Source organism: Hylaeus volcanicus, chromosome 1, assembly GCF_026283585.1.
Source record: "Hylaeus volcanicus isolate JK05 chromosome 1, UHH_iyHylVolc1.0_haploid, whole genome shotgun sequence".
Lineage (NCBI taxonomy): Eukaryota > Metazoa > Arthropoda > Insecta > Hymenoptera > Colletidae > Hylaeus > Hylaeus volcanicus.
The window spans coordinates 7,589,819-7,601,874 of NC_071976.1; the positions used below are offsets into that span (position 1 = coordinate 7,589,819).

The 12,056-nt window shown below is 28.0% G+C and overlaps 2 protein-coding genes and 1 pseudogene across 2 annotated transcripts; all 3 read right to left on the minus strand.

The window, feature by feature from the left end:
• Window positions 1–53: 53 nt before the first annotated feature.
• Window positions 54–3,808, minus strand: LOC128884604 (uveal autoantigen with coiled-coil domains and ankyrin repeats-like; annotated as a pseudogene).
• LOC128874656 (synaptonemal complex protein 1-like) lies at window positions 3,720–6,550 on the minus strand. Its single transcript, XM_054119589.1, has 9 exons — window positions 6,261–6,550; window positions 5,891–6,191; window positions 5,627–5,707; window positions 5,291–5,563; window positions 5,078–5,182; window positions 4,914–4,982; window positions 4,689–4,838; window positions 4,406–4,609; window positions 3,720–4,319 (listed from the first exon to the last, which is right to left on the minus strand). The coding sequence occupies exons 3-9, from the start codon at window positions 5,693–5,695 to the stop codon at window positions 3,882–3,884; spliced, it is 1,308 nt and encodes a 435-aa protein (XP_053975564.1). The 5' UTR covers window positions 5,696–5,707; window positions 5,891–6,191; window positions 6,261–6,550; the 3' UTR covers window positions 3,720–3,881.
• Window positions 6,551–6,878: 328 nt separating this feature from the next.
• Window positions 6,879–11,795, minus strand: LOC128874689 (partitioning defective protein 6). Its single transcript, XM_054119643.1, has 5 exons — window positions 10,755–11,795; window positions 10,354–10,582; window positions 9,849–9,976; window positions 9,483–9,761; window positions 6,879–9,388 (listed from the first exon to the last, which is right to left on the minus strand). Exons 1-5 carry the CDS (start codon window positions 10,812–10,814, stop codon window positions 9,080–9,082), a joined length of 1,005 nt encoding a protein of 334 aa, XP_053975618.1. The 5' UTR covers window positions 10,815–11,795; the 3' UTR covers window positions 6,879–9,079.
• Window positions 11,796–12,056: the final 261 nt, after the last annotated feature.

The following is a 12,056-nucleotide window of genomic DNA, read 5'->3' on the forward strand; positions in this document are numbered from 1 at the left end:
ATTAATGTAATATAAAAAATGTAAAATTAAATAGAAAAAACATATAAGAATATATTGGAGTCTTTATAAAGTTTAGATACAGTAAAGGAGAGTAAAGAAACAAATAACTTCTTGAAAGTGTTAACAAATTCTATTATAAAAATTTGTATTTCCTTTAATAAAATTAGTCTGCATGAATAGGTTTTGAATATTCAGAAGTACTGCTCAATTTGTGGTATGCGGTACATTGATTAATAAAATTCCATCTCTGTTGATCAAACTGTAAACATAAATATGCGTGAATAGAACATATTGAAATTTTTGATTATTGATTATTAATCTTACAGTAGTATTATCTTTCACTGCATGTCTTTCTTTTTCATATTTGTTTTCTGATTCCAAAAGTTTTCTTTCACCAACAGAATATCTAAAAAGTAAAATTACTGCACAATCTGGTAAAGCTTCGAGTGCAGTAATAAAATAAATACGTTACCCACAATCTTGTTCCAAACATAACTTATAATCTTGCATTTGCAAATTTGGATAGTTTTGAGTTTGACTCGAAATGATAAACTGGCATTGATTTTGCAGGTACAAATTATTTTGTTCTGTCGAAATTGGCAATTCGATTTTATTCGGTATTTCCTCTTTAAAACGAAAAAATTATGTGTATACATTTAAATGTTACTCTTGTCAACACTTTTACTTTCAAAATATTGTTACCTTTTACGTATAATAAATTTTTATACGGAATTTGTAAGTTTTTCTCTGTTTTATTCATTTCCCTGTAAAATTCGCTTTGAACGTCATTCTCATAAAAGCACCGATTTTCGTCTTTCATGCGAATTAAATTCGAGTTGGTATCCATGATCATACTTATTCGTTCATAAAGATCTGTCAATTCCTTCATATCTAATGACTAAAAACATATTGTGCATTAATTTTATTGTTGTACTATGATAATATGTTTACATACTTGTAACCAGTTTTCTGAATCAAACGTTCTTTCACCCTTTATGATATCTTCAAATCGTTTTTGTAAAGTTTCAACACTTTCTTTGTGTCTTTCACATAGTGCATTTAAACTGCTATCATAGTTTTTCTTCATTAATGTTAACTTATCTTGATATTCTTCTATTTGAGACTATACAACAGTTTTGTGAGTATTAAAATAAAGAAATGAATTATATAATATAATTAATTAATAGTTGCTATAACATCATGCAATAGCTACTTTAAGGGCAGCATGAATATCAGCGTTTTCTTTTACTAAGCTGCTCATAGCATCTTTAAGGTTTCTTATTTCAGAATCTCTCATTTCCATCTCGCTTAGTAATTTTTTGATTTCATCTTGATCTCCATTTGTTCCATTTTTTAGGTAATTTATTTTGTACTTCATCTCTAGGCTGCTATCTTCTGAAGAATTCAATTGTCCGAACGTAACGTAATTATTTGTGGACACTTCATTTTCTATGCGTGTATTACTTAAGAGTTGCTCATTCTGAATGTCTTCTACCTCATTTTCCCTTTTCTTATGTCTGCAATCAGACTTTAAGTCTTCATTTATATTAACTATTAATAATTCCATTTTTTTATCTTGATACACCTACAAATAAAATAAATGGATTAATAATTAATAATAAAATGAAACTGTTATATGAAATATTATTTTATTAACTGTGTATTCATCATTCAGTCCTCCATTGGCTGACTGATCATTTGATACATCTTTTTCTAAATTAAGTTGTTCATTAAGAATTGATAATCTTTCATACAGTTTATTCGAAATTGTATATAATTTTTTTCTTAATTTTTCTTCAACCATTTCACTGCAGAGTTTAGTTGACAATTCAGAATTCTCATTCTTCCAATATTCAACATTCTTTTTCAAATTTTCGTTTTCATGCAAGAATGCATCCAAATTATTATCAAGTTTTTTATTTTTATTTTGATCATTAGCAAGTTGTGTTTTTAAATTATTAAGTTCAACTTTCAATTTTCTTTCGATTTTATCTAATTTTGCAAGATCTTCTTGCAATAAATATATGACATCGATTTTATCATTATGTTCGGTTAAAGATATAATCGTTTGATTCATATCTGCAAGTTTGTTTTCAATGTTTTTCAATTTTTTATTCAATAATTTATTTTCGTCTTTCAGTTTTATAATCTCACATTGCTTTTCTTCTATTGTATTGTTATGTTCAATAATTTTATATGATAAAATGTTTTCAGTTCTATCCACCTTACTTTCTAAGTTTCTTATAATTTCATCCTTCTTAGAAAGCATTTCATTTACTTGCATAACTTTGTTTTTCAATTCGTTATTTTCGGATTCTAGATCATGCAATCTAAAATAATATTATTATTTATTATAAACTGACTCAAAAGAATATTAAATATCAATTAAAAATAGAAAATATATTACTCCTTTTTCATTTCCGTAATCTTCTCTTCCATAATTGTTCCCACACTATGAAATTGTTGCGATAACATTTTGATTTCCATATCTTTGATTTCTATTTGTTCCTTGTATTGTTGACATTCTTTTAATAATCTATGTTTACTATTATCAAGATTTTTATTTTGTTTTTTCAATGTATTGCAATCTTTTTCATATACACATAATCTGTTTTCATTTATTTGTAGCTGTTCTTCTAATTTCAATACAATTGCATCTTTTGCATTGAGTTCTGTAGCTACTTTTAATAATTCTTCTTCAATTTCAGTAATATTTTTGGACTCTTCTTGATTTATACAATCTCCTTCTCCTCTTCGTTTTAAGTGATGTTCCATCTCTTCTTTCAATTGAGAAATTTCTAAATCTTTTTTCTGTAACTCTTTTTGTTGTTTTTCTATTTCATCAACGATATGCAAACGTTGATCTCCAGCACCTTTGATAATAAATATTTTTAAATATCAATTTGCAATTTGTAATCGAAAATAGTAATAATTGATCTTATTTATTGTTAACAATAATTCGATATAAATAGTAAAAATATTGGAATGTTATACCTTGAAGAGCTATATTTATTTTATCAATGCAAGACCTGAGATATATTTCAAAAGCCTGATTAATCTGCTTGTCAGACAAATTTCGTTGTTCTAAAAGTAATATATCATTTAGCAGTTGATAGAGAATTGTTTCAATAAATTCGTTTATCTTAATTTGTATTTGAAACAATTCATTTGGTAACTTTTTATTGTACGATTTATAGTTCTTGTGTTCCTTTTTATGTTGATTGTATAATTCAGAAATTCGTTGTTTCCTCAATGAAATATCTATTAAAATAAATAATATATTGCAAATTAACGTAAATTTCATAAAAGTACAAATTAACTATACCTTGACAAGTATTAATAGCCGATTCTGTATCTTTAAGCACTTCATAAAAATTGTAAATTTGTTTAATCATTAAAGGACGTTCAATTTCTATGTATACTTGTAACTTCTGAGTAAGGGAATGCATTTTAATTAAAAAGTACGAAATATAATCAATAATTTCTTTTTCCACTTCATCAATACTATTTTTTCTATTCAATTTAATAACATAATTTTGATATTCCTATGAAATAAAACATATAATTATTCATTTTACAGGGAAAAAATAAAAGTAATTAGAATATTAAATTTTTGAAATTGTAAGAATTATTAGTTATTACATTAAATGAGGTTTCACTATCAAATGAGTTAGAGACATCTTCAACTTCTCTTTCATTTGTATCATGTTTATTTTGCATTATATTTAACATTATTACACTGTCCTTTCCACCTGAATAATGTAGAATATTTATAATATGTACATCACTTTAAATACATTAATATCATATAAACTTTTCAGAATCAATCAGTTTAGCTTTTGAAAAGTTTATATATGATTTAAATATATGAAAGTAAAGGTTTAATTACTAATTTTACTTGTATTTCTTTGATGTATTTCAGGTTCACAGTAAAAGTCATCAGACATTATGTTTCTTAAATTTTTTCTTAAATAAGTTTGCTGATTATCATTCTTTACATAATGTTTTAAGTCTTCTATTTGTTGTAAAAGATTCTGTCGTTCTATTTTATAACTTTGAAATCTTGTCATTATGACATTTATATTGTACAGTACATTATTTGCCTCCTCACCAATGTCCAGGTCACATTTTGCACAAATACATACATCCTCACATGATCCATTAAATTCTTCTAAATTGTTTAGAGCTAGCTTTAAATTGTTAACAAAATCACTAATTTCTTGTCTCATAGAAATTAATTGCTCTTTGTATTGAGAAATTTGAGTAGTTTTATCATTAAGTATAGCTTCCATATTCTTTAATGTGTTCTTTGTCTTCTCCTAATTAAAAATCGGAATATAAAATACAATAATAAGGAAACAATTAAATATTTGTAGTATTAACAAATATGATAATATAAATCTACTTGTTCATCGTGTGTAACTGATATTTCTTTATTCCGTTTTAACAGTCGCTGTATTTCTCTTTCTTGATCTGCCATAATGCAACTTTGTTCATAATTTTGTTGTTTAAGTTCATCTTTTTCTAACAAAACATTCTTTAATCGTTCTAAAGCCAAAGTGCAACTCTTAGCTTGTTCAGTTAATTGTTCCATTTCTTGTAGTTTTTTCTATAGTAGAAAAATAATAAATCAAATTTCATTATTTGTAGATATATATTGGTGATATTAAATATATGACATTACTAACTAAAAGTGAATCTTTCTCTAACTGTAGTGTTGTCACTTCTTTAACACATAGTCTGAGATTTTCAATTTCCTGTGATTGTAAGTAACAACTTTCACACTTTTTATTTAAGTCCTGTTTCAATTGTCCAATTAAATATTTGCAACCATAAAGCTAAAAAGAAGGGTGGATAACACTTAGAAAAATTATAAATTACAAATATTAAGTAGTATCTGAAATATGCGTTACCTTTACTTTTAAATCTTCTACTTCACAATTGCGTTGGTATTCCAGCTTCTTCAACTTGTCATGTAGTATCTATGTAATAATTATTAGGCATAAATTATTTGCAGTACTTTCATAAAATATCGCCATTTGAAATTGATACTTAAAGTTATTTTTTATGTACTTGCTTTAAGATTTTCTTGCTGAGTGTTCATACAGTCTTCCTTTTCTTTCAGTAAAGTCTGCAAATTTTTATTTATGTCTCGTATCTCCTCCAATTCAGCATCCCTTACCTTTAAATAAACTATAATTATACTAAATATATAACATCACAGATACGAGTAAAATATATTTATGATTCTATGTAAATAAATCATTTATGAATATAATATACTTCATACACAAAGTTCATTCTTCAAAACAATAATTTCAGAATCCTTTTGAATGATAATCCCTTTGTGACTGCTACCATGTATGCTAAAATTAGATTCTGTTTCTATTTCACTATCAGAGTCTAATGGAGATTCAATATCATGTGAACTTTCACTACAAGATGCATCACATTCAAAACTTTGTTCTTCTTGATCATTTGTCTGCAAACTACTTTTGTCTGATTCTCCTACACTATTATCTTCATTGCTAGATTTATATTTGAATGATGTTTGTGACAGTACCTACATAATAATATTTACATAAGTATATTATTTAAATAACGAAAGACACAAATATGTCCATACAGATATAGTTTTAATATTATGTAAATATTTGTCAACTTGACCATCAAACTGTACTCCTACATCACGCATTTCTTGTTGTACCTATAACAAACATTTGTTTATATAATATTACAGTAATGTCAGAAGAGGTATTGATGTAGGATTCATACCTGTAAAGCAACATCAATGTATTCTATACAGGGTGTTGACCTTGCACTGTAATCTAAAGAGATAAAAATTAAATTGAAATTCAGAAATTAATAAAATTATAATCTTGTATTATACCTCCAGTGGGAGATGGTGTTGGAGTACGTCTAAACAATGGTACTAAGTTAAAATTATTTGAGGATGAATCTATGTCAAATGTAGTTAAGGAATAAGAATATAATGGAGTGATTTGATTTGCAATAGTGGATGCATCTTGTTTATTAAATTGGAGATTCTTTTCAGAGGGTATGTGAATGGATAAATACGAATTTGAATGAATCACAGGAACACATTTAGTAACATTGCCAAATGCATCTCTTAAAAGTGATCCTGGTGTATAATCACTTTGCAATGATTCCTTTACTTTTTGATAACGGTCCTACAGAAGAAAATATAAAATCATTAAACAACTGTAAGAATACTTGAATATATTTACAAGGTTACTCACTAACTGTCGTAATTGTTCTTCTTGTTTAGGAGTAAGCTTTAGACTTTTATACTTTTGTAACTCTCTTTTAAAAAGTTGGAGTTGATGTTGTGTTTGTGAATTGAGTTGTATTATATTATCAACCACTACATTGGTTGGTATTATTTTTCCTATCTTTGATAAGAAATTATTTACATTCAAAGTTCTTATTTCATTTAAATAATTATGTATTTAATTAAGTACATACTGGTGAATCATGTTCATTAAGTTCACGAAAATAACGAGAATTTTCCAAAGAATTTGGACTCCAAGCTCTAATATCTGAACAAGAATCATGCAATTTTAATCGACCCTCCAATCGTTTCCTTGGCAAAACATAGTCACCATATATCAAAGGTGTCCCAGTATTAGGTCTCCCAGCTAAGAAAATTCGGGGACCATGTTCCGCGTAAGACATTGCTTGTTATTACTACTGCTACAAGCATAAGCAAAACTAAAAGAGTTTAAAATTGTAAAAATATAATTTACAAAACATCATATTACTCATTTAGTCGTTTCTATTTACACACCATAGTAACCATCAGAAAACAATGATTACTTTTAAGAATAGCATAAAAGGTGATTAATAAAGTTCAAGTATACAATAAAATATTTTATTTCATAAGCTGCCATTAAAAAGAGTTATAATATTACAAATAAGTAGTATATTTTGTAATGTTTTAGTTTACACCAACGTTACAACAAAATACAATGTAGTTGTAGTATAAACCTCGTTAATATGCTATGAAATATAGATACAGGAATTATAGCACAATTACTATATTTCAATTAAAAACTCACGAACATAATACATTTAATTATGAATACGTAAATATTTTATTTAAGTACAAAATGCTATCGATTTATAGTAATGGAGTACATAGTTTCTGAGCACAGGCATAATTTTGTAAAATATCTTTTTCTATGTTGCTTCACACATAGAATTTTTATTCCGTGCGCGAAGTTTTACGAGACAAATATGTACCGTTATTACGAAATACTTTGTTTCATTTCTTTATGTATGTATCACTTATATTTGGAATAATTAATATGAAATAAAATCAATAATATTGAAAATAATTGCAGTAAACATGAAAAAATATTTTTCTAGTTTTACAATTAAAATATTTTAAGGTTGAAGTCAATTTATAATGATATTATGAGATTATTTTTGTATGTACACCTATATATCTTTGCCAGTTTATAAAGAAAAATGAAAATATTTTAATGTAACTATAAAGGCTGTATACGTTTCTTTTAAAAATAATAATACATATGAGCGGGACACTGTATTTCTCTTGCACTATAAAAATACTATATAAATGGAATGCGATATAATGTATCACAATCCAATTTTACAGTCATAGACAAAACTATGAAGGCACAGATATGTAAAGAGAATATTTTACATCTATATAAATATGTTTCTTATCCTTTAAAATTCCTCTTATACCTAATATTTATAAAGTACATTATACTTCAATATCTAGTGCTCAATTAGACAACAAATAACATTTATAAAAATGGAATTAAAATTCAAAAACTTTAACACTCTAAACATGCAGTGGAATAAACAGAATACATACACGAATAGACGTGTCAGAATGGATTATAATAGAATAATCCCTATTTTGCATATTTGCAAAGAAATATTTGGAATGATCTACACATAAGGCCACTCTCAATTTTTGTTTACTTCTGTCTGATTAAAAATGAAACGTTTATATTAGCATTTCACCATCTTACATTCTTATTATATACACTTCCATTATTGAATAAAGGCCTCTATTTATAACGATAAATTAAGTTACTGAATTTCATTATCTGCTGTATATACACACAAAATTCATCAAAATTGATTAAAATAAAATGAATACGTTATGAAGCGATGAATAAAATCCTAATAAATGGAATTAGAAATCATGTTTCAATTTATGTATTAATATGTAAAATAGTAAAACATGATCATGATGAAAATAAGTAGTTCTTACACTTGAAATCTTATCTTCTTCCACAGCTCATTCCATTCTTATTTAAGTACACTTTAGGTTTTGAACATTAAGTACTAAGAAATATTATTTTAATACTTCAAAAACATTGCTGCCTTCCAATAATACTTTTATGCACAGTCAATATTCATATCACTATCTTTTAATTGAATATATATCTATACTTTGTTCACCTAGTTCATATAAAACGATTAAAGAGGAATTTCCGTTTGAAATCCTTTTCTTTCAAATTAAAAGAAAATATTACATGAACAATATAAAACAAAGTATTAATGCGCCTAATTTTATCATTTTCTCTTAATTGTATTCGTTTCGTTTTGCAGTTTTAGAATACATATCACTGAACAAGTACAGACTTCAAAAGCTGGTCATTTTTTCACATACTTATTTAATATATGAAGCACTTTCAGTATATTTCTCGATATGTACCAACTTTGGAAACTGTTTTCAATTTTAAATGATTGATTTGAAGAGAATAGCAATTTAATTCATAGTAATAAATAGTGATTTCAATGTAAAAAGGCACTAGTGTAAATGTTTTGTAAAAATATAACCTCAATAAAAATCACGTATTTGTTTTGCTCTGTGTTATAATAAACTAAATTATTATTAGGTTAATAAAATGATAACCACATGACTTTGTAATGCTTCATCTCTTCTACTGTTTCAGCTTCTTATTGTCATGCTATATTTTTATACTTATTTTTAAATATCTTCTTTTTATAGATGAATATCCAATTGTATTCACTTGAGCATGGCATTGTACAAAATGAAATTTGTGATATATACCATCTATAAGTGTAGAACACCTTGGTCGTGACTAAAATGATTTTGATGATGGTGATGGTGGTGGTAGTGATGATGTTGAGAAGTAGAAGTTGCTGCATCATCTTGAAGTGTTACACCAGTTAAATCTACAATTTCATCTGCATCCTCATCGCTACCAGTTGCAGCACTCTGTGTAGACTGATGACTTCCAGAAGACAATTGACTATTACGTGAAAATGACCCACGTCTTGGAGCAGTTAATGCTGCTCGTTGATTTGCAGGTTTTACTGTGATTATAAGATTCGAAGAATTCGCGATCATCATATCTGTCACCTATTGATTTAAAAACATAAAGTAAGATTATACAAAATTACATATTCTGGTTTAAACTTGGTTAAAAAATAATAAAATTATTGATCACAATTACCTGATCGAGAGTCTTTCCAGCAACTTCTATACCATTTACTTCAAGAACTTCATCGTTTACTGCTAGAAGACCTGTACTTTCAGCTAAGCCACCTGGTACTAATCTACTGATAAATACACCTGGAACTTTTTCAATACCACCTCCTGCAGAGGGTGGCAATATTCGAAAACTCTCTCCATCTTTAATGTAAAATCCTAATGGTTTGTCAGAACCATGTTTTAACAAACGTACACGGCGACAAGTTTCTGGTAATATGTCCACATCAATTATTGCTGATACCTATGTTATCCCCAAATAATGATTAGATAGTAAATCAATTTTATATTTGAAATTGGTAGAACTCTGAATTACATAGATTAGACCTACCTGCCTAAAATCGTGTGGATTAGATATAGCCAGTGGTTTTGGTTTTCCAGGTGTGCCACCAAGAATACTCGATATTAGATTTTTTGGTTTCATTGTCCTATATCCATTTATGTCTTCTAAACCATCTCCTATCATATAAAAAAAATAAAGTTTACAAACAAACATAAAAATTATAATTGTATATGATTCATAACTTAATAATTGAAGCCGTGAAATGGAAATTTGTGTGCAGGTAATAATATATTATATGGAATAAGTTATATATGGGTACATTTTCAAAAAAGTAATCTAAACAATCTGTTAATATATCACTGATTATTTAAACATAGGCACAGTGTAAGCAGTTGCATAGGTTCTTGTAACATATAGATGTGGATAAAAAATGAGATAATTATTATACAATAAGAAAAGTATTGAAGAAAAGAGTTTAGAAGCTACTTATATCGTATATGCTTGAGTCATTTGTATTTGTATGTCATAATTATTTATTGCAGAATTATCTTACCCTTCCTTTGTAAAAAAATTCTGAGAAGTGGCTTCGCTGCAAGTAGTGCTCTTGCTAAATTGTTGTCATTATTAATGGGTAATAAATCACCATCAGTTGGATCTGTATAGCAAATAAGAAAGCTCAAATCTGGACCTATATCATGTCGTTCGGCCAATAATTTTCTAAAATCCTCATAGCTAATGGCTTCATTACGGTTGATTGAAAATCTTATAATGTCAGCATCAAACTAATGAACAAAAATAAATAATTGAAGTCGTTTGCATATACAAGCACTGAATAAAACGAAGGAATAAGAATAGAATTATTCGAGAATATTGTATCAAGGAAAGCGTAGTTTCCCTTTATTTGACAATGTAAAAGCAAAGCAGAAACATTAAAGCGATTAGAAAGTAGCTTACTTTGCTTTTCACCGCGACAATACTGCTGTCAATTTGATGGTGAAGTTTGCTCTTAGACATGATTTTTAATTTCAAACAAACCGCACGCTTCTAGCAGTAAATTCGCGATTCGAATCGACGATTCGACGTTGGCTTTCGAATTATTATCAAATAGCCGAAGTTTAATCACCAAGTTGATATGGTCTACTGTAGCCAGCGCCGATTAAGATTTTGTAGACCCCTGAGCTATTGATACTGTAAGGCCCACGGTAATATTTTTAAAAGGAAAAAAAGTTAACGAAAAGTCAAATAGATTTTTGCAAAGCTAGGAAACAATCGAAATTTAAAATATTTCCTTTGACTGAAATTTCTCTAAAATAAATCACTCAAAAACATTAATAAATCGTAAGTTTCTCGACTGACAAAGGTCCTGGGCTGTAGCCCCTGAAGTCCATACTTTAATTCGGCCCTGACTGTAGCCACATTTTGATAGAATGAGTGTGAACGCGACGACGTGACGTCAAAGCACCTGTTTGGTAGAACGCACTTGGCCTAGAGAGGTGCGTTCGCTTTGTATCACTTTGAACTGAACGTTTACACTAGTTTACACTTACAAGCGTAATTCAAAATCGTTCGTTTTAGCTTCCGAGAGGCTTACGTTTGCTCACGAATGTCGATTGTTTTGAATCTGTAAGTAGTTGTAGATAGCGCGTCAAGAAAAAGGAAATAAATAACACAAATTCAATTTTCTCCAATATACGATTTTACAGAATTGTTTGACAACGAAGGAAATTATACTTGCAATGAAAATATACGGAATTTGTATAATTTGTATCGCTTCAAATTTTCGTAAAAAACTCGTAGCACAGTCGCGATTCGAAATACGCGGTTTGTGAATGATCACGCTTTTCCTGCCCTACAAGTCTATTTTCACGTAACATGATGTCACAATTTTTAATACTGTGACGTAAGCCACGACTTCACGAGGACGATACACTTGATAAATAAACAATTTCGTCATGACATTTGTCACTAAACAATATGGCGTCACACTGATGTGATTTTGGCGGTTCTTAGCGTTTTGAAACGATTTATTTTGTAGTAGAGATTGGCAAAAAAAATTGTTCTAACAGCGCGACATCTGTGAGTAGAATGCCACGACTACGAAACATTTAAGTTTTCATGATGACAGATATTGTAATATTAAATATCACGATATCAAAAGTTACGATATTTTTGTCACGTGCTTTCCTTTGATCTAGTAGGAATTTATGAGTGAGAGTGAGTTATTATACTTTAAAAAAGAGACGTCATTATTATTGT